Source organism: Panthera tigris, chromosome A2 (assembly GCF_018350195.1).
Source record: "Panthera tigris isolate Pti1 chromosome A2, P.tigris_Pti1_mat1.1, whole genome shotgun sequence".
Lineage (NCBI taxonomy): Eukaryota > Metazoa > Chordata > Mammalia > Carnivora > Felidae > Panthera > Panthera tigris.
The window spans coordinates 24,035,113-24,059,320 of NC_056661.1; the positions used below are offsets into that span (position 1 = coordinate 24,035,113).

General features: G+C 40.5%; 1 protein-coding gene across 1 annotated transcript in view; it reads right to left on the bottom strand.

The window, feature by feature from the left end:
• Nucleotides 1-24,208, bottom strand: part of ERC2 (ELKS/RAB6-interacting/CAST family member 2) — a 709,181-nt gene that overhangs the window by 183,360 nt on the left and 501,613 nt on the right. Inside the window, exon 13 of the mRNA XM_042979179.1 lies at nucleotides 344-504. Within this exon, the coding sequence (XP_042835113.1) occupies nucleotides 344-504 (161 nt within the window). The remainder of the gene's footprint in view (nucleotides 1-343; nucleotides 505-24,208) is intronic.

Below are 24,208 nucleotides of genomic sequence, written 5' to 3' on the forward strand. Positions count from 1 at the left end.
CTTTGAGCAGCACTCAAATTACTATTGTGCTTAACGAGGCCTCTGTCTCTCAGCCAGCTCAAACCTTTGAGACAAATCTAAGAATAACAGCGCAGTCCACAAAACACAGACACACAAAATTTAATGCTGGACTTTTTTTGAATAACAAATATGAAGAATGTGCAAATTGGGACATGGAAGCTATATTGAAAGAATAAGAAGCATGGTTACAGAAATGAATAGTCAAGTGTTGGCTAAATTATTCTTTCTTCAAGCTCTGTCTTCGTCTTCTCTAGCCTTCCCTTCCCCATCCCGAAAGAAAAGTTAGGAAAGAGAATGTAGGAAAACAAAAATGAATACTCACTTCATCTCCAGGATCTCCTCCAGTTGTTTTCTCCTTTCTATTCGGAGGTTAGCCAAATGGGCTTCTTTTTCAGCCAGGGACTGCTGTGTGGAGGCCAGGCGTGCCTTGGTGGCATCTAGTTCCTGTCTGGTCTTCTCCAATGCATTCATCAGTTCCTCTATCTGAAAGGTACAGGGAACATGGCGCATTATTTCTCCTTCATTCAAGCACAAGGCCTTCTTTGCAAGTCTGTATTCTGACAACAGACACAAAGGAATCATAGCCATTCTTGAACAGGTACTGTATCTTAGAGCCCATTCTTTCTTTGTCACTGGTTGAAAATAAATGTTTCAAACACAAGAAATATGCAAATTTCTCCAAGGTCCTCTTTCAATTGGATTGTCCAATAACCTTTATAGAAACTATTTAATATATTTATTAGAAGTGGAAGGTAACTGGCTTGACCCATTTTCAACCTGTGTTTGGCAAAAGTCTCAGATACTGCCTCACAGTTGGCGGAAGGCAACACTCAAAATGCATTTGCCCAGCACAATATACTTTTGTGTGTAGGCCCCAGAGTATTCTGACAGGAAGTTAATCTACGTGTTTCAGATTCATTCATGTTTTAACCTATCAAAACCTTGTTTGGCAAAAGCGATTTGATGTCCAAGGGGCCTCAGGAGCCCCCTCTCACCTCACATCCCTGCCTCACTTTCAGGAAGCAAGGTTTGGCCAAAGGTAAACAGAATTCCAGCCACAAAAGGTTCAAGTTTGATTTGCCCCTGAAGTTTGAGAGGGTTCTAAACTTGAAATAAATGACATGTAACTTTTATAGGGTGCTAATACACCATAGAAATAAGCCAGACTATCAAATATCCAGGATTTTTAGCCAGGTCCCAAAAAATTGGACCAGGGAGCCCCAAGGCAAGGCTTTATCCTCCCCAAACCATTGGGGGCTTTTAAAAGCCAACACACAACAAAAAGGGCTGGTGTTTATGGTTCTGCACCAGAGACTTCCGTGGAGCAAGCCAGTGAAATGCCATCCCTTGCACAGATGCATGCCGCATCCACCCTGCTGATTTAAAACCATGGTTCCAGGAAGTTTCTAGATTCCAAAGTTGATGTTTGGGTTTCTAAGCCACCCTCCTTCCAGCTGAACTTGGCAGAATGGGATCATCCATCACTAAAGTCAACAGAAAGCCCTTCAAAATGTGTCAATGACATGTTAAGTTCCAATTCATAAAGACTTTCTACACAATTTCTTCAGTTTTACATGGAATTTACTCAGAATAAGCATTATAGTTCACATCCAAGGTAAATCACATGCTTTTAAGATTCAGAAAACCCTCCATTTTCCCTGACAAAAAGAGGAATTTGATAACCATAGAATGTAAATCAAAGCCAAAACCAAAAAGAGTTTAAAAAGCAAGGAATATGAGGATTAACCATGAAAGTCCCAGAACTACACCTGCTTAATTGTAGAATAAATAGTATTATTATTTAACTTTAGAAACATACAAAATTTAAAAAGCAATCATAATTTGTTTCTCATATAAATTTATAGAATATTATAAATATGACTAGCAGCCCTTCTATCAAGAAGTGCTTGGTGAGACTGAAGAAGGTTTTTTCCTCCTTTCCCTCTGCCCCCATTTTTGATAGCAGTGTAAAAAAATATCAGAATTATGGTCATTCCAAGTACCAACAAAGATTCAGTCTGTCTAACCCTCTATGGGATGGCCTGTGTCTTCATGTCCCTGTTTCCTTTCATAAATCGCTCTCTATTCAAATGCACTATTGATCCCAGAGAACAGGTAGAGTATCCAGGATTCTCACTTGCTAAATCTCTCTCTCATGAAGTTGAAGCTGACCTGTCTGCAATCCATAGACACAGAGCTACTCAACTGGGTTTCCCAGTTCTTAGTTCACCTGCCACCGTACTATTTGGGGCCAGCCCCAGCTAGTTTTATATTAACCCAATTGTAACAATTACACCTTAAAGTAATGACTTGCAGACTTCCCTGGCCATTTCAGCAATAACCACATAGAGAAACATGGGCACCTAAGAGATGCAGTCCAGCGTTTTTACTGATGGAGATGCCATTGGCTTCCAGCATCAATAACTCCTAGTGTGAGGTGAGACTCCTATTCTCAACAGCTTGCACCAGAGTCTCCAACAGTTTGCCAGGCCAAGGTTTCCCACTCCTCCAAATTCACATACCCCAGGCCAGTGAGCATGGCACACTGAGGACCATTGGGGCTACTGGCGTCAGGTACATAGTTCTAGTCGTCACACAGACACTGTTTCTCCTTGTGATTCTGTACAAATGACCACTTGATTCTTTGAGCTGCAGCTTCCTAGGTGATGCCCATGATACCTCCTCTGCTAAATGCCTGGAGTTCCACAAACTATTTCCCTTGCTACCACAGCGGGAGCTTTAAAAAGAAAGAAATATTTTCCCTGTTGTGGCTCACATATTCCAGTTCTCCTTCTTTGGGGCACATGGTAGGGCCACACTCCCCTCTCCCTTTTTTTTAATTTAATTTCATTTAATTTTTTTTAATATATGAAATTTATTGTCAAATTGGTTTCCATACAACACCCAGTGCTCATCCCAAAAGATGCCCTCCTCAATACCCATCACCTACCCTCCCCTCCCTCCCACCCCCCATCAACTCTCAGTTTGTTCTCAGTTTTTTAAGAGTCTCTTATGCTTTGGCTCTCTCCCACTCTAACCTTTTTTTTTTTCCTTCTCCTCCCCCATGGGTTTCTGTTAAGTTTCTCAGGATCCACATAAGAGTGAAAACATATGGTATCTGTCTTTCTCTGTATGGCTTATTTCACTTAGCATCACACTCTCCAGTTCCATCCACGTTGCTACAAAGGGCCATATTTCATTCTTTCTCATTGCCATGTAGTACTCCATTGTGTATATAAACCACAATTTTTTTTATCCATTCATCAGTTGATGGACATTTAGGCTTTTTCCACAATTTGGCTATTGTTGAAAGCACTGCTATAAACATTGGGGTACAAGTGCCCCTATGCATCAGCACTCCTGTATCCCTTGGGTAAATTCCTAGCAGTGCTACTGCTGGGTCATAGGGTAGGTCTATTTTTAATTTTTTGAGGAACCTCCACACTGTTTTCCAGAGTGGCTGCACCAGTTTGCGTTCCCACCAACAGTGCAAGAGGGTTCCCGTTTCTCCACATCCTCTCCAGCATCTATAGTCTCCTGATTTGTTCATTTTGGCCACTCTGACTGGCGTGAGGTGATATCTGAGTGTGGTTTTGATTTGTATTTCCCTGATGAGGAGCGATGTTCAGCATCTTTTCATGTGCCTGTTGGCCATCCGGATGTCTTCTTCAGAGAAGTGTCTACTCATGTTTTCTGCCCATTTCTTCACTGGATTATTTGTTTTTCGGGTGTGGAGTTTGGTGAGCTCTTTATAGATTTTGGATACTAGCCCTTTGCCCGACATGTCATTTGCAAATATCTTTTCCCATTCCGTTGGTTGCCTTTTAGTTTTGTTGATTGTTTCCTTTGCTGTGCAGAAGCTTTTTATCTTCATGAGGTCCCAACAGTTCATTTTTGCTTTTAATTCCCTTGCCTTTGGGGATGTTCCCCTCTCCCTTTTAACTGGGGTGGGTCTTTGGCCAATAAAATAATGTCATTTCCAGGTGGAAAAATTTAAGTGCTAGTACTCAACCCCAACTTTCCCTTTTCTCTGTGACTAAAGAAGCATGTTTCAGATGATGCCTCCTTCAGCCTGAGTCCCTGAGTAACCACAATGAAGCCCAAAGCCAACCCACATCATACAAGCAAGATAGAAACTTTTGGTGCTATTTCGGAGGTACACATGCACCCCGATGTTTATAGCAGCACTATCAACAATAGCCAAAGTATGGAAAGAGCCCAAACATCCATCGATGGATAAATGGATAAAGAAAATGTGGTATATATATATATACACAATGGAGTATTACTCAGCAATCAAAAAAGAATGAAATCTTGCCATTTGCAACTATGTGGATGGAACTGGAGGGTATTGTGCTAAGTGAAATTAATCAGTCAGAGAAAGACAAAAATCATATTACCTCACTCATATGAGGACTTTAAGAGACAAAACAGATGAACATAAGGGAAGGGTAACAAAAATAACATAAAAACAGGGAGGGGGACAAAACAGAAGAGACTCATAAATATGGAGAACAAACTGAGGGTTACTGGAGGGGTTGTGGGAGGGGGGATGGGCTAAATGGGTAAGGGGCACTAAGGAATCTACTCCTGAAATCATTGTTTCACTATATGCTAACTAATTTGGATATAAATTTTAAAAAAATAAAAAATAAAATTAAAAAAAAATTTTTAAATAGTCTCTTGTAAACACAGGGGTCATATCCACCCTCATTTTCTTAAAACCAACTCTTCCCTTGGGTTCTCTGAAGCTCTCTTTTAGATTGGGAACCTACTTCCCATGTTTCTTTTGTAAATTCTTCATCTTCCTGTAGTCTATAATTGGATCCTTCCTCTTATTATTCATTAGTAGAGACATTTTCTTCATCCATGTGGATTCTTAGGAGGAGAATTGAGGTCTGTCTCCACGGCTCTCACCTATATGCAGATACCTTCCCAAACTTTATCTTTTACTCATTTGACCTCTTTTACATATACCTAACCACCTGTTGATCACTTTGATTTGAATGTCCTAACATCACTTTAGATTCATTATGATCAAAAGCCAACTCATGACCCATGCACACCTGCCTAAACCAAATCCTTATTACCCACTCCTGCCCTCCCAACCTGCCACTCCCTAACACACCCACAGGTCCAACACCCTAACCTTTTCTCAGTCTCTCATGTTTAAGACCTCAGAACTACATTTGTTTCTTTCTTCTCTTTCTTCATTTATTTTCCATTTATTATCAAGCCTTAATAGCTCTATTTTGGAAACACTTCTGGGATCTATCATTTCCTTTTATCATTACTTTTGATGCCACAAGCTCAGGCCTCTTCCCCTCCCACATTTCTGGAGGGGTTGAAAATAATTGCGTGTGTGTGTGTGTGTGTGTGCGCATGTGTGTCTGTTCCTAGCCTTTGTCTCTACCCCTATCCTAAATAAAGACATAGCTTTGCTTGATCAGCTTCTCCCCCATCATAGTATATCTCTCAGTGAGGTCCATTGCTGGATTTTAGGATGTGGAATTAGCTAAGGGGTAGCAAAGTAAACTTGAGAAACTGAGCACAAAGGTACAGGACTTTGAAGCACAAGTTACGGTGCTCTATGTAATAAAAAGTGGGAGAAAGAAGTCAGAGGGGAAAGAAGAAGAATGATCCTTGAGACTTGGGACAGAGAGAAGTTTATTTTAAGGGCAAAATAAGGAAATTGCAAAGAAGAGAAAAAGGGAAGGAGGAAAAAGTCACTATGGGTTATTCCTGGGGCCCCTTCAATGTTTTCCAAAGACACACATTGAAGAATTAGACTACCCTTTTGATTTTTTTCAGCTGTTTTGACTGTGTGTGTTTGAATGTGTCTTTGAACTGGATCCCTTAGGTCTGGGATTCAAAGATGTCCCACAGGACTCACTGTCACAACTTATGCCTACTGCCAAAACAATATGCCTAAACCACCAATATTTTGTCAAAAATATCACTGGTCTGGCTCCAACAACTCAAGGAGCTCCCAATTACCCACAGTAGTGGCCTTCAAATTGTGTTCCCTAGAGCCCCAGGGTTTCCCAAGGGCACCTGTGGCCTGATAACAGATCAATGGCATGGGAAGAGGAGTGTGAATTAGCAGGGATCTTTGTCCACCATCCCACATTCACAGGGAGTCGTTCTACTTGTATTTGTTTTATATATAGAATTCCACTCAGGATTTAATTTCAAATTTTTTTAAAAAGTTTAACATATTTTAAAATACTGAGAATGATTAAAAGCATGATTATGAAGCCAGACTGTACTAAACATAATGTTTTACCATATATGAGTCATAAAACTTTGGGAAAGGGTCTGAGTTTTCTCATCTGTAACCAAATTATTTCTCATAAGAGTTACTACAAGTATTAAGTGAAGCAATGAATGTAAAGTTCTTAGTGCAGACACTGGCAATGGCAAATATGAAACCAGTACATTCTTAAAAGAAGAGGTAGTAATGTTAATGAAACAGAATTCAGGAAATAGCTTACCACTCACTATCTGTGTCACTCTGAATTATAAAAGTTCAGTGGGCCTCAGGCCCCTCAATTGTGATATAAGGGTAATAACAGACCTTAGCTCACAGGACTTTTATAAAGATTCAATGGGTTAACATCTGTGATACCCTAAGAACAATGCTTAGTACTTGATGTCATAGAAATGTCAGCTCTTACTAATACAGTGCCTGGTAAGGATTCAACCCATTTTATGTTTAATTATTACTGAGTTCAAATTTTTTGCTTCCTGTCACCTACCCTCAACCGCGTACACACACACACACACACACATGCACACGCACACACGCACACCCCTGGACTGCCCTATGTTGACCCGCTCCAGTTACTGAAATCTTCCATCTTTTAAGTTCTGTCATTTCACAGGATACAGCAATTAAAAACCGGAGCTCTGAAAAGCACATACCTGGTTAAAGCTTTGGTTTCACAATAGGATCTCTACAACCTGAGGCCAATCTTAACTCAGTGCTTCCTAAACTTTGTTGCACATTAGAATCCTTTGGAAAGATGTGAAAAATCCTGATGTCATGGTTGCATCTCCACCAATTAAATCCCAGTGTTTGAGGATGGGAGTCAGGCTTTATATTTTATTAAAGTTGCAGATGATTTCAAAGTAATTCCAAAGTGCAGCCTAGTCTAGATACCCTGGATATTACTGACGTCTCTCTAAATCTGCAGGTCCTCCCCTATAAAATGGGAAGGAGATGGAAACTACTGCACGGGATTGGCAAGAGCATAAAGCATCCAGCCCTCTGTGTTGGACACCCTGGAAAAGTCCAGTACATGACAGTTACCATTGTCTCTAGTCCAACCCAAGTACCAAATACCAGTTCTTACTGTCGACACTGGACTTTATGCCACTTAATCAAATACCACTTCACATTTCTGCACAACTTTTCATGTGTATGCTTAATTGCTACCACTGGATCATAATCCCCTGGAGGGCAAAGACCACATCTCTGTCTTCTTTGGAAGTGCCTTCAGCCCCTGACACAACACTAGCATCCATACTCAATAAATACCTACAGAATGGAAGGAAGGGGAATGCAAAGGCATGATTCTGAAACGCCCTCCTTTGACTCACTTAGTGCAATGATGGATGAAGTGTAAGTCCGAACCTGATACTTTCCTACCCCATAAATCAGTGGTCCCCTTGCCATCATCCTCACCAAACACCCTTCAAGGTCTTGCTCTCTGCTGCCTCAAGCACCTTCTCTTTGCTATGGAGATGAGAGGGCTCAGTTACCCAGATCTTGAATGCAAGGGAGTCCCACATTCACTGTAACCCTGGCAGCCACTAAGAGCACCAAGAAACCTGAGTTTCAGGATGGCACAATAAAAGTGTCCCAAGCTTTGACCTGGGGTACAAGCAAGCCAGGGTTTTGTCCTGCTCTGTAGTCCACATGCTCTGCCCTGGGACCTGGAAGATGTATACTCCCTCCTTCCTTCCACCACCTCACTGGATGTCTCCTATGTGCCAGGCACTCTGCTGGACACTTGTGACAGGCTCCCCCTCAGAAGCGGTCTGGTTTGGCAGGCAGGCTTAAATGAAAAAACTATTTAATCACAATTGTGATTTAAAAAAAAAAAGCTATTAAAGAAAAGTACTGAGTGATAAGCAAGAGTAAAACAAGAGCCAATCCTGCCCTAGGCCTCATGGTCTGCCTCCCTAAATCAGTCGAGTGGGAGTGGCTTGTTGAAGAGGAAGGAAAAAATGAATGCTGGTTGCCCAGGCTGTGGGGCCTTGTGGTCCTCTTCATTAGGGAATTACTACTTGGAGAATTACAGTGATTATGAATCAATAACCGCTTTTGAGAAGTCCAGCAGGAAAACAACACATTTGTCTCGACTTAACACAGCGTTTGCTTCTTTTAGAAGTACATTTATTGGTAATTCACCAGACCATAATATTTGCTGGGGGAAACATTTTTTTTAGAAAGCTGTTTAATTCCTAAAATGCCACCTCCGATGAAAACAGAATTCACAGCAACCTCAGAAGTCTTTTGCAAGTCTCAAGATGTTCCAATTTAAAACAATTTCCTAAAAAGTCCCAAAATACGTCAAGACCAAAATTCTGATCCTATACCTAGAAAGCTAGGATTACATTTTAAAATATATCAGCTTGGTGTTACAAATCTAGAAAATAATAATTAAAGGTTTCTTCAAGCTAGATGTCTACTAGGCCACAGGGGCACACCAATTTAAAAAAACTTATATAGTTGTGTGTCATTTCTGATTTTATTAGTCATTCCATGTGGCAGATTATAAAATTGTTGAATTACCAGGACTATTCAATTGTATTCAAATAATTCATAACTCTGTACACTTTAAGAATAGTGAAGCCATGGGGCACCTGGCTGGCTCAGTCGGTTAAGCGTCCAACTTCAGCTCAAGTCATGATTTCATGGTTCACAAGTTCGAGCTCCGCGTCAGACTCTGTGCAGACAGCTTGGAGCCTGGAACCCTCATTGGATTCTGTGTCTCCCTCTCTCTCTGCTCCTCCTCTGCTCGCACCCTATCTCTCTCTCCCTCTCTCTTTCTCTTTCTCTCTCTTTCTCAAAAATAAATAAACAGTTTAAAAAAATAATGAAGCCGTTAAATGAATTTCTAGAGTCCAGTGCTTATACCCAGCTCTGGAGAAACTGTCGGAACTTTTAAAGTGAACAGTGGAGTCTTAAAACAATAAAATAAAAAACCTGTTTAAGACCTTAAATCATTAACATGTGTCGACTTAGACTTACACATACATTTGTGTTGTTTAACTAAATATTTGAAAACCAGCTTTTCTCTCAGTTATCTGCCAAGAGCCCCACTCTGGGTTCTGTGTGTCTCTTTCTGACACGTGGCAACATCTCGTGCTTTTCATGAGGCCTGCTTGGCAAGAACTGATCTTTAAATATTTTGATAAAACAATTTTTTTTCTTAAATCGTAAGTCAGTATTGAGTTAGTGTCTATTTTGTGTTAATGATTTGTAATTTTTAAGTTTTTTAAACCATGTTTTAAAAATACACAGGCTCTTTGGCCTTAGACTTCACCATCCATCCTGGCTTTCTGTCTTCACTCATCCTGAGTGCAAGAAGATCATAGTTCTCAGTTTGCACCAGAACACAGAGCCAATGAAATCCCCATATCCCAGGTTATAGCCAAATTGGAATGTGAATTGGTCCTGTGGGAACAGCCAGGACCTAGCCCAGCTCTCCTCTGGGCACAGAGGTCACCCTGATAAACCTGAAACCTCTCTCCTCAACAGCAAGAACATCTCAGACAGTGATGTTGTGAGCAAAGGAGCTGTTAAAACGAGGCTCCTAATCTTATTTTTCCAATTACTCTTATCTGACATTTCTATCTCCACCTCCTTCCCACCTCCCCACTGCTGCCTTAGAGTGACACCTTTTGGAAATGGTTGAAACTGAAAATGCTCAGACTGCTGTCTGCCTGGACCTGGCCACCCTCAAGATTGTGTTTGGGATTGGTTTCCTCCTTGCTGAAGTTAAAGCATCTAGGAGCTTTGCTTAAATGTGTCACCTCTGATCCTTCAGCAGCAAACAAACACCCACATCAAATGAGTGTGTTTGGGTTCAAGCTCTTTGGTTTTGACTGCATTTTAAATTCTCCCTTTTCCCTTTTCTCTTCCCGGGCTTATTAACAAAACTTCACACCATAACAAGAAGATGGATAGAGAAGAAATGTGTACAATGCATACATCTGACTTAGATTCTGTTAAATCAAACAGTGTTAGAATACAAATGAAGAAAAGTTTCTCTACAATGTCCTGAGAATTCTTCATTCCAGATCGGACTAGGCTCATTGGAACCTCCTTGATAAAAAGACTGTGTAGATGAGTTTCTGTTTATTTTTTGGTGTAGTACTTCTTGAACAATTGGAAAGCATTCTTTACTTTACGTGTGCACAGTTCTGCAGCATGGCAAAGAGCTGGTCTTTTCCTTAACAGTCCCAGACATTCTTGGAAGCAGTATAGCTAGTGGTTAAGACTATGAACCCTGAAGCAAGAAGGCTTAGGTCCCAATCAGGATCCAGCCATGTGCTAGCTGTATGACTTTGTAAGAGATACTTGACCTCTGTTTACATCAGTTTCCTTCTCTGTAAAATGTGGATAATAATTGTACCTCCTGGGCTCCTTGCGAAGAATACCTGAGTTGTAATAGTTACATAGTGGGCACATAGCAAGCATGCAGTAACCTGTAATCAGTATCAATAGTGATGTTAGTTTATTCAGCCTAGTAGAGGAGAAGTAAGCAAGGAAAAAAGTGAATTTCCATCTTCTTACATTTTCAGAAAGACACAGTATTTTTCATCTTCAATGGAATGGTGAAAATTTTTACTACAAAATCTATAACAAACAAATTAATCACCCTCAAAATATGTGTTGTTCATATTTTAGTCTAACTTAGCTGAATTCCAAACACAACCATGAAGGAACTCATGAAGATATTAGAGAAGTGTTATCCAACTGAACTTCCTATAATGATGGTGAGGTTCTAATCTGCACTGTCCAATACACATGTCACTACATGTGGCAATAGAGCACGGGAAATATTACTGGTGCAACTTAAGAAATGAATTTTTAATGCAGTTTAATCTTAATTAAAACTTAGTAGCCAATTCTAATGGCTACTGTAATGAAAAGAGCCAGTATTTAGAAATTATTTCAATCTTTGTGGAAAGTTTACTTTTTTTAAATATCTGATAAAAACTTTTAAATTCCTTTAAATTCACTATAATTCATGAATTACCATTTGATCCAGTGTTTCCACCTTAGGAATTTATTCTAAGGATATCCTAAGGGATGTTCCCAGAGGAAATCATTGTGAGGATACAATAAACATGTTCATCATAGTGTTGTTTATAAAAATCAGAAAAATTGTGTATGTATATGTATAGACACATATATAAATACAAATGCATACATATAAATATGCCTTGCAAATAAATGAGTTAAATAAATTCGAGTGTGTGTGTGTGTGTGTGTGTGTGTGTGTGTGTGTGTGTGTGTGTGTTACAAAGAAACTGGAGAGTAAATTAGAGGCATCCAATTGTTGAGATGTTGGACAGATATTAAACACCGTAAATGTAAAGGAAAGAGGTTCACGAATTCCTAAGTGAGAAAAGCAAGTTAGTAAATAGAAAATACAATACAATCCAAACCATATGTGGGGTTTTAAATGCATATTCACAGAAAACAAAAAGACTAGAAGGGAGCACATCAAAATATTAATGATGGGTTTGTTTCTAGGCACAGACATTTCAGGTAATCTGTTATATTCTTCTTTGTATTTTTGTTGCAAATATGAATTATTAATGTAAAAAGAATACTGTTTTGAAAATTGCAACCAAGGAAGTTTTGCAGAAAGTACTACTGTTCCCACTGAACAACTGGTTGCTGGTAAACCAGTCTCCAAAGGAGATTTATAAAGCAGAAGTCTAGAGCAGGGCGGGGCCCTCTGGTGGCAGTTACAGTGGCAGCTACCTCAGCCAAAATACTCTTAACTCAGGCCACACTTCCGGGCATGGCTGCTTTGCCCCTTGACAGTCACTTAGATTTATGCTGATTATAATCCCGGTTCACCAGGGAGTGTTTGAGTGTTGGTGACTCCAGAGCTGTCAACAGTCATTCCCGCCACCTCACCCTACCCCACAATGTGCTTGAATGTTGTTCATTTCATTACTGGTCCTTAAGAAAGTTCCTATGGGTTTTGGAAGTCCAGTATGGTTGTTTTTTCATTTGTTTTGTTTTGTGTTGTGTTTGTGCAGCATTTTCTAATTCTGTTATTATTATTTTGTTTCTGCATCACTCAAAATTAGTTGTCAGGCTAAAAAGCCAGAACCATTTGTTCATGCCACTAAGCCACCTCTATTAGCAAGGTCTATTCATTGCTATTCAACAAATCAGGGCAATGTTCTCAAACAGACCTACTTTCTTGTGATGCAAGGAACAATTCTGAGGCATTTCCAAGGAGGAAGAATGAAAGAAGGGGGCCTCTTTCACTCTGAATTCTCCTACTGGCTTGGCTTTGCAGGAGATCCTTGTCGATGATGACATATTTCAATCACCCAAATCAAGCCTGACTCCAAGCCCTTTCCTGGTACCCACAGGCCCCTTGCATCACAGTTCCATCAACCTTGAGCAATAGGTAGTGGCCTCTCTGTATGTCACCTTGGTCCTCGATCATATGGAGTCCAATGCATCCTTGATCCTCCCACTGGACCCAGCATCTGCTCAAACACACAGTATAGGGTCAATAAATAATTGTGGGAGGAATGCCAAGAGAGAGAAAAGAAGAGAAGAAACTATACTGTGGAAAAGTAATCATTACGTCTGATTTAAATAATATGGTTTCCTAAAACCCATTTGATCCTGACATACTTCCAAAGGAGCAGATCATTCAACTGATGAGTAACTCAAGTTCAGAAAAGATACGGGATTTACCTAAGAATTGTAGATGTCTTACTCCTTCCCAGAATGTGAGTCTGACTGTTGAGTACAAATATAATAAGACAATTGTTAGATGGGGCTATATTGAGATGATGTGGGCCATGAGACCCTCAACAGTTAAACACAAACAAACAAACAAACAAATAAATAAACAAAGACCTTGGCTCATTCTCCTCTGTGTCCTCAGGCCTGAACACAGCATCTAGCATACAACCAGAAGCCAAAGATATATGGATGAACATAATTTAGTGAATAGACCTGGGTCTCATTTGAGTCACTGGAGTAGAATATTCACTATACTGCTTTGATTCCAGTGCTGTTCCAAAATATCTTACTTGACTTTTGTTATTAATTTTCCATTACTATGTAACAAATTGCCACCAACTTGACAGCTGACAGTTCCATAGGTCAGAAGTCCAGACAGGAAGCATGGTGTGGCTGGTTTCTCCACTCAGGGCCTCACAAGGTTGAAATTGAGATACAGCAGGCTACCTTCTCATCCAGAGCTCAGGGGGACCCTCTTCCAAGTTTATGCAGTTGAAGCAGAATTCAGTTTCCTGCAGTTGTAGGTGTGAAGTTCCCTTCTCCTTAGCACTCCTAGTTCCTAGAGACCATTTTCATTCCTTATCACATAGCCCACTCAAATTTTTAAATCCAGCAATAGAAAAATCACGCTTGCATCAAATTTTTCTCATGCCTTGACTCTTTTTCTTCAGAAATTGCCCACTCCCTTTTAAGGGCTCACTAATTAGATCAGGCCCACCAAAAATAATCTCCCTTTCTTAAAGGCAACTATGTCATATAACATACCTAATCACTGTAAAAATATAAAATTGCATTTCAAAATATATGTGCCAAATACAGGGGAACTTCTTTAACATGATAAAGAACATTTACCAAAAATAATCTACAGCTACCATCATACTTAATGGTAAAAGACTGAATGCTTTCCTCTAAGATCAAAAGCAAGGAAAGGATATCTGCTCTTACCCTTCTTTTTTTTTTCATTTCTTTAATGCTTATTTTATTTTTGAGAGAGAGAGAGAGAGAGAGACAGAGCATGAGCAGGGAAGGGGTAGAGGGAGAGGGAGACACAGAATCTGAAGCAAGCTCCAGGCTCTGAGCTGTCAGCACAGAGCCCAACGTGGGGCTCAAACTCATGAACCACGAGATCATGACCTGAGCCAAAGTCTGACGCTGAACTGACTAAGCTACACAGGTGGCCCTGCTCTTACCTATCTTATTCAACAGAATACCTGGAGCTCTAGCCACTGCACTAAAGCAAGAAAAATAAATGAAAAGCATAATAATTAGAAAGAAAATAACAAAACTATCACTACTTGCTAATGAAATGTCTATGCAGAAAATCCTGAGAAAATTCCTAGAACTAACAAATGTGTTCAGCAAGGTTGCAGAATACAAGATCAACACACAAATATCATTATATATATATATATATGTATATATATGTATATGTGTGTGTATATATATATATATATATATATAGTAAATATGTGGAAACCAAAATTAAAAAGCAAATACCATTTATAATCATTTCAAAAAATGAAATATTTAAGTATTAACTTAAAACATGTATAGGATGTATATGCTGGAAATTACAAAATTCTGATTAAAGAAATCAAAGAGAATTTAAATAAAGAGAGCAATATGGAGCGTTCACAGATTAGAAGACTAAACATAGTAAGTATGTCAACCTTTCCAAGATTGATGTGCATGTTTAATGTAGTTCCTATCAAAATCTCAGCAAGTTTAGGGGTTCCAGGTTGGCCCAGTTGGCTAGGCATCTGACTTCAGCTCAGGTCATGATCTCATGGTTCGTGAGTTCAAGCCCCGCATCAGGCTCTCTTCTGTCAGCACAGAGCCTGCTTCAGATAATCTGTCTCCCTCTCTCCCTGCCCCTCCCCCCCTCAAAAATAAATAAACATTAAAAACATTTGTTTTTTAATATCAGCAAGTTTTTTTTTTTTTTTTAGACATAGATAAGCTTACTCTAAAATTGATATGGAAAGGCACAGGATCCAGAAAGCTAAAACAATACTGGCAAAGAAGAATAAAGTGGAAAAAATCACTCTACCTGATATTAAGGCTACTGTACAGTTACAGTTACCGAGACCAGTAATATTGGCAGAAGGACAGACACATAGGTCAGTATACGGAATAGAACACAGAAAGAGACATACATGAAAATGTTCCAGTGATGTTTGACAGAGGAGCAAAAGCAATTCAGTGGAGTAAAAGATAGATAGCCTTTTCAATAAGTCGTGCTAGAATATTTGGACATCCACAAATGAACAACAAAAAGATACTGCACTAAACTATAGTCAAGAAGTCTCAAAACTTAACAGTAAAATCTCTAATACAATTCCAAAATAGACAAAGACACGAACAGACTATGTTGCTAAAAAGAACATGCAGATGGCAAGTAGGCACACACGAAACGTTCTATATCACTAGCCATTCGAGAATTGTAAATTAAGACCACAATGAAATATTGCCACACACCTATCTGAATGGCTAAAATTAAAAGTAGTGACAATATCAAATGCTGGTGAGGATACCGAGAAACTGGATCCCTCATACAATGCTGGCAGGAATGTAAAGTGGCCCAACGACTTTGGAAAACAATTTGGCAGTTTCTTATAAAATTTAGCATGCAACTACCATATGGTCCAGCAATGGTAATCTAATTATTTACGTCAGAGAAATAAAAACTTGCGTTCACACAAAAACCTGTGTTGAACGTTGATAGGAGCTGTATTACTGATAGCCAAAAACTGAAAACAACCAGCGTTTCCTTTAACTGGTGAATAGTAAAACAGATTGTGGCATATCTATACTGTGGAATACTACTCAGTAATGGCAAGAAGCAAAGTATTGATACAACCAACAATTTGGAGGATTCACCAGTAAATTATGAAGTTGAAAAAAAACAATCCCTGAAGGCCACATCCTATGTAATTCCACTTACACGATGTTCTTTAAATGACAAAACTATACAAATGGAGAACAGATTAATGCTTGCCAGGGATAAGGGCTGAGAAAGGAGAAGAAGTTGAATGCAGTTATAAAAAGGCAGTGTGAGGGATCCTTATGGCAGTGGAAGTGTTCTGTAATCGGACTGCATCAGTGCCAATACCCTGGTTGTGATACTGTACTGTAGTTGTACAACATGTTACCACTGGGGGAAACTGGGTAAAGGTTACACAGGATTCCTCTCTACTATTTCTGAAAACTGTATATGAATCTACCATTATGTAAAAATTAAAGGTTAAAACAATTTTAAGTGTATGTCATATATATTAGGCGCCCACTTCAGCTGGGAAAAGGACAGTGAGAGCAAATACTGGGGGAGACGGGAAAGGCTCACATAAGGTGAGGCCATTCCCATTATCCTGAGGAAGAATCCTCTCCAAAATGTCATGACTATGAGGATGTCAGCAGAGAATGCTCATGTTGTAAATGCTTTCCAGTCCCAATGTCAACCACATACGCAGGCAAAACCATCAGCGTTCAAATCAATGGGTTGATACCTACTGAATTAGGATGTGAAAGTGATTTCCTTAAGAGTCAAGTGATTACAATATCATAATTGTGGTCCCCTTTTTATAAAACAAACCAACACACACACACACACAATTTTAAAATGCTATGTTCAATAATAGCTATCAGTGCATCATAGGCTAACCCATAAAGGCCACTGGAAGGTATGGTTTCCTTATAATTATAATCCAGGTAAGTAAAAAAAAAATCACAGTAAAGCTTCATTATCCTCAAACTAAATACATCCTCCAGACTTCTGGCTTGGTTAGCTCCTCAGTGGGAGGAAAGCAAAAACCAGACATAAAGTGCCAGAATGAAATCTTCCGCTTCAATTTCTTCTTTATTTAAAACATTTTATAGGGGTTTATGTTGACCCTGTGGCTTCAGGAGAAGGAAATCCTCCAAAATGTGTCCCTGGGGCACAGCATCCCCCACAGCGACTTGGCTCCCTCCTTTCAGAGCGATTACTGCTGCATGGAAAAAAACAATTCTTAATTGGTTAACTTTGGGAAAACCGCTTCATAAAGAGAAGACTTGGAACAAAGACGCCCACCCAAACAGTCAGCTCTCTCCACATACAGAGTGACTGGGGATGAGTTTGAGAGATGCCACATAAGTGAGGCTGACAGACAGAACAGAACTGCACTTTCAAGCTTGATGGAGGGTTTATCCGCTTTCCTTCCATCTCTAAGTGGAATTAGGTATCCACGGGATCACAACAGCAGATCCGCTAAACTCTGCCTCTCTTCCAATCCCAGCAGTCATCAGTGTGCTGCTCAACATCCTCCCTGCTCTCCAGGGACTGAGACTTTCCTTTCTGGCCGTCCATCTGAACTAATGAGAGTGGGGTTATGACACTGGGCTCCCAGGACCAGTTACTCTGCTTCTCACCTGGCTCTGCACCGGAGATTGTCCCCCAGTCCCTGTTAGGGGCTGTGTATTGGTCCCAAGGGAGCCCAGTGGACAGTGGGTGGATGGCAAGGGTCAAATCCAGCCTATTCCTATAAAAACAACTGAAGTACACATCCTGCCGAGCATAATTTTCATGCTTAAAAGCAGCAACTTTTGTTTTTCTCAATTACCCTAACACACTGGGAGCATTCACTGTTAATCCGAGCAGAGAGAAAAACTACTCACATCTTAACGTGTGACACTTTGTTCTTCAAAACTTCACAGTTGTGATGGAAAGTGCTCTGTTGACAGGACAATTTATACTCACATATTAAATCCCAGGCTTTACCAAGTACTTGTAGATATCTATGTTTTCCCCACAAAATGTTTTCTACAATTTATGCCTTGGAACTCTAGTTTCAAAATAAGTGATCCTTTCTCCAAGTAGCTCTTTTCAGATAAAAAAAAAAATCACGATTTTCATTACTAATATGAGATCACAGTCTAGTCCCATATAAAGTGATTAAACATAACCCTGGTATTAAATAGTCTCAAGAAAATGTAAGTGAAAACATTGGATTCCTTGCTTGACCACCAAATGTTCACTCAAGGGTCTGAATGCTTCTGCTGGGATGTTTTCTTTCTTTTATGATTTCTCAAATATGTAAATTACCTTGTTTAAAAATAATTCTCCTCTCCTTTCTTTAAGAATTAATACTGTTATAACTATCTATAAGGAGATCATGACATCTGGACTTCAGGAGAGAAACATTCTTGGTATTTAAAATATCTAACAACTATACATATATGGAAATGAATACCCCATTTTGATGGGTCACACTCAGTAACCTTAGAGGCGCCTCTATCTGGGCAATAGTTCCTTTTGGACGAAACACAATTAGGCTGTGTAATGTGCTGAATCCCTTCAGATAAACCGTGTGCACACAGCCGAGCCACTCTCATGCTGGCTTTAAGGCTGGGGCTGTCAGGCCCACTTCTCTGGTTAATGTCAGTAGCACTATGTATAAAAGGTGACTCCAGTGTGTACAAATGTTGATCTTTAGAGAAGTCATGCCTAGACTCACACACACATCCACTCTTTCGTCCACTAGGTCAACGGCAGGAACAGAGGGCGACCCCAAAAGGAGCTTGCCAAGAGCAGAGTCTTACTTGTCAGGTTACATTGCCCCCAGGGACTTCCCTGCCTGAGATTAATCCATAATCCTGTTTCGTGTTTAAAAAAATTTCAGGTTCTAAAAGCCTTGCCTATGAGACAGTTTCAGAGGCGACAGGGAAATGTTCTAATACACAGTAACAAATTAAGTGCCAATGCAAGTAAGCACAGAAAAGAAAGGGACTGTGTGGAGTAGGTGCCGCAAAATGTTTGCCCTTGTCCAAAATCATTTCTTTACAGTTCCAGAATAGACACTAAAAACATATTTGAATGGCTGGAGTACCTGTAGGTCTAAAGAAAAAAAAAAAAGACACAAAGCTAAAACCATCTATGGTTTTTCAGCTTGCTGCACAAGTTAAGTGAAATAAAGATGCCCCCTGATGGAAAACACAGCCGAGGTTCTGAAGAAACATAATATTCGCTGATGTGACTTCCAAACTAAATTTCATCTGAATACCAAACAGTAAGAAAGCTCTCATCTCAGCTCTGAACAATCCTATTTTTATTACATCAAAACTGTTTCTTCCCTTGCCAACCTCATTCTACCCCTTTTTGCTACAAAGTTAATGTCCAGAAAGCGTCCTTTTACAACTCTAGCAGACCTGACCAAAAAAAGCAGGAATTCCCAATGCTGTAGAAACCATCATGAACATGTTCTCATCTGGATGATTCAAAAAAGTGTAACTCACTCCACTCTATGGCAAAGAAAGAGAACATCTTGGAGAAAACAGTTCTGAACGAGATGACCATGGGAACTCCTTGACACTCGGGAGCACTGAGGTATGGACAGAGACACCTGGCCTGGTGGCATCTTCTGCTTTGATTCAGAGAGAAGGAAAAGCAGGACAGCTAATAATACAAGTTCCCATTCTGATTCGTGGCTCAGTCTTTGCTTATAGCCATTCCTGCTAAGATTTAACTTACAACGTTTGGCAACCAGGCTGACCTCTTCAAAGGCAAAGGTGAGCATGGAAAGAGCATTTTCCACGCAGATGCATCCTCTCTAGTGTAAGAAAAGCAGCTCCAGTTTCCAAAGGTGAGAACAAAGGACACAAATCACCAACCATGTTGCTCATGGTTTGGAGCTGCATGTGTTGTAAGGTGTGCATGTGCATGTGTGTGTGCACATGTGCACAGAGAGCATCCCTCCTGTTCTCTCCCATCAATGCTCCCAATGCATATTCCCACCCTCAGTGATAGCTGAGGATGAATTACCATTTCTATTTTTTGTACTACAGGTGGAGAGAGCCCAAACCCTACAATTGAGCAGACTAAGGAATTTTTACACCTACAAGCACTGACTTCCAAAATCAAAATATAGTTTTCAAAGAGGCAATATGGTTTCTATTACCTTGCAGATAAAACCCCCAACTCCTTCTCCTGACTGACAAGGGTCCTGTTTTATCCAGCCATTCCCTGAACCCTCAACAATATCCCGTGCCACTGTGACCTTCCCTGGCCCTTGTAGAATCTGGTCTTTCTCCTCTACCATGCCTTGTTTCTCTCCTACCCTTTCCAAACCCTTCAAACAACAAGCATCTTCTCACCTATCAGGTCTCAACATAAATGTCACCACCTCCAAAAGGCCCCTCTGAATCCCCTTAAAGTAGCTGTCTGCCTCCCACCTGTCCCTGGTATTCCTCTCGGCTCCAAGTTTGTTTCCTTCATAGCATGTATTACAATAAATTACTCCACTTAACAATTCCTTTGCATGTACCTTCCCATTTCCCTCACTAGGCTCTTTGCTTCACGTCTCACTTAGCCAATTATCTGTAATTCCCAACTGGGGTTTGGCATGTGGCTGGCACTTAATAAATACTTAACTCATAACCAGAATTAGTAAAAACAGTAACACCTGATATTCACACCAGTGGTTCTCAAGGGGGTCCCCTAACCAGCAGCAGCAGCTTCATCTGGGAATTTGTGAGAATGCACATTCACAGAATCCTTTCCCGTGCCCCTGTCTCCACCTATTTAATCAGAAATTCTAACGGTATGGCCCAGCAATCTGTGTACTCTTCAGACAGATTCTGAGACATGTTCAAGTTTAAGAACTACTGGTTCTTAAACAATATTGCCCACTTTCCAAAGAGTCTTTAAGCATAGATGTCATTGATCTGCCTCTATTTGAGAAAAGAAAGAATTAGCACATTGTCACAGGGGATATATCTTTGTAAGCACACAATGACTGTGATCATTCAGCTCAGAAAAGACCCTAAATTGATAAATGTTTGGGGGAAAGTCAGTGAAAGAAAACCAATGCACATGCAGGATATCCTCACTCATTTCTGTTCATGCAGGCAGAGTGATCAGGCTTTCTGTCAAGATGCTGCAGGCAAACTACTGGTTGGCATTCCTGCCTTATCCATGGGGATGGTCCAGAAAGGAGCCCAGATGGCTTGCCTACCCAACCCCACTTTGATGGTAAGGTTCTTAACACAGACCTTGGTTTGTCAGTCATCTTTGCACCCAGGCCTTGACCTAATACTTAACACAGAGTAATCACTCAGAAAGAGTCTACAGAAGAATCAGTGGCTGAAATAGGTGCCATGGCATCTGTACAGCTGGAGAGAAGCAAACAAGGGGGCTTTGCTTATGGAATTTATTAATGGGCTAATTGCCTTTATAGGAAACAAGTGATTCAAAAACATGAGAGAGCTTGTAATAGGTGAAGAAAAAGTACAGAACTGAGAGTCAACAAGGATCCATGTTCAAATCCTGTCCACTTGAGGCTATATGTCTTTGGTCAAGACACCTGACCTCACTGAGCCTCCCATTCCTCAAGTGGACATGGGGATCATACATCCTGCCATACAGGGCAGTTGTGGGGATTAAATGAGGTTGCAGGGTAAATGTTCAGCACAGCATCAGGCATGTAGTGAGTACTCAAAACACTGTCATGATCTGTAATATCATTATCACATACTTGTTTAACTGGGGAAAATGAATCAGAGTTAGTCCCCCTGATATAGTATGCAGTCTGAAAGCCTTTAATGTAGGGTGGTTAGGGAATTATATTCCTGTCTATCCCATAGCTTTCAGCGTGTTGAGAGAGATCCATCAGTATAAAATAGGAGGAAACACAGGCACTGAGATTGGGTAGTTGATGGCTTTAATCCTTTCTCTGCCACTTACCAGCTGTGTGACCTTGCGTAAGCCACTTACACTCTCTGGGCTTCTGCCTTTGTAGATTGGAGATAATAATACACTTCACACAGGTCGTACTGAGGCCTGGAGATTAAAATGTCCATGAAACACTCAGCCCTGTGCCCTGCCCCTTAGTAAGCACTTGATAGATGATAAGTATTATTCACTAAAACTAACAATAAGCAGGACAGAATTCCATCTATGCTATAGAAGAGGCATGAGCAGAGTGTTAGAGGCATAAACAAGGAGAAGATACATTTGGAAAAGTGAGACAAGGGCAGGGGAAGCTTCTCGGAAGCGATAGTATTTAAACAATGTCTTAAAACAGGAGTCACAAACCCAAACACTGGCAGGGCAAAGCACTTATTAATAAGAAGTGATGCTGGCCAGGCAGGGAAAATGCTCCTTAACTGCCACTAATTTCCACAGGCAAAAACACAGGTTCTCTCACTGAAAGAGAAAAAAGTATCTGAGCTTTTCTTGGGAAATCTGATATTTTTAAAATACTATCTCAATTAAAAAGAAAAAAAACCCCACAAACTTACCTAAATTCACAAAACACATCTACTGGTGACATCTGGCCACTGGCTACCAGTTTTGACCTTCTATTTTAAAGGATGGGTAGAGTTTTGTCAAGCAGGGATAGTGGTGAGATCATCCTAGCAAGAAAACAGTCTGGGATGAAGCAGGGGAAAGGTAGAGGTGGAAAGGCCAGGAAGCTTTCAGAAATCATAATACTGCACCAGGAGACTGAAAGGGAGAGGATGGGGAACAGAAATGCCAGGAAGCAAGAAGCATGTGGAGAAGGCTTTCAGGGAGAGGTATGGGCTGGATTGACAGGGTAGGTCTGAGAATATGGACGTGGAAAAGGAAGGACTTTGAAATGAAGAACAGCAACTCTACCAGGCCACTCTCTTCCCTTCTTTGGGCCTTAGTTTTCCCTTTTGTAAGGTGAGCTCCTGAATTAGGGGAGTTCTAAGTAGCCTTCCAGCCCTTTCTGCACCACTCAGGTGCCACTGCAAATTCCCCACCTGGGGAACACTATATGCAGCTTCTGTGATGTAGGTTATGGGGGATGTGACTCTAGCTCCCCATTAGGAGAAAAAGGATTAAAGGTCTGCCCAAGCACCACCTTTAATAGCCATAGAAGACAAGCTGTCCTGAGCAATGCAAGGGAACCAAAGTCCTTAAGAATAGACACAATCTCTGCATAAAGCAGTAGCTCAAATAATGAGACAGGCACCTTCACTGAATGCCTGCTTTGGGCCAGATGCCAGTCTATTTACTGAACAAAATTATCTCATTGAATGAGACAGGTCCACTACTATTCCCATGGTATAGGCCTAGAATTGTTAAATAGGCCTAAGGTCACATAGCTGGAAATCACAGGACCAGCAGTCAGGCCAGGGAGTCAGTCTGATCCAGTACCTTAATCCCAGCCCCTCTGACAAACTGCCTCCCTTTTAGCATCTTTAAAATTTTCACTTTGTTCCTGTGTTCCTTCGCAGTGGTGCCAAAATTATGTGGCAGGATAACCCAAACGGGAATGTTCCTTAGCTATGGGTACATCGAGAAAGGCTTAGGACTAGGATTCCCTCTCCTGCTCCAGGGAGGGTGGTCCAGGGTTGGAGTCCTGGCCAGTTCTATACTCCTGGGTAGAGTATAGGAGTATACTCTATATGCTCCTATACTACATACTTCTATACTCTGTGAGGTGTATGTAATCACACAGAGGTGATTTAAGAGGCTGTTTCCAAAAAAGTGGATTTTTGGTCTGAGGAGTCAAATTGTCAGAATGAGTTTGAATGCATGGGTACTTAAGAGATGTGGATTCTTCCTTGGGTGACCACAGAGGTGCTGGATTTCACAGATGGCAAGGGCCTGCATCACACCCCAAGCAGCTCCCCAGAGTGGGGGGACAAGAAGCACAGGACCAAATGCTAAGGGCAAGGGTTCAGGCGGCCATGGGAAGGAGTGTATTAGTGACTACATTTGGCATGGACCCCGACCATCCCAGAGGTAGCCACCTGAACTAAAGACCAGAGCCTTGCCTCAAGCACTCTGGGTGAATAAGCTTCAGGGCTATTGTTAGAATCCTGAGGAAGAGAGAGAGTCCCCTATAATGGCTGAGATTTTGTTTTCTGCTAAGCATGGGTAATGGGAAGAGGGCTGTGATCTAACAATTAATTTGAGTTAGAAAAATAAAATATTATGTTTTGCACCCAAAGATTGTAAGGTTAATTTGGCCAATTATAATTATTTACAGGGAAAAATATTTACATTGAGAAGTCTTCATGTTTGATGATTTTGCCCATCTGATTATGGAAAGCCTTTTCTCTCTCTTATGTACATATACACTACGTATTTTTATAGTTTTCTCTTCAAATACTCTATTTTTAGGTTGACTCAACAGCTACTCCAAAAGATAAATATAAAACTCT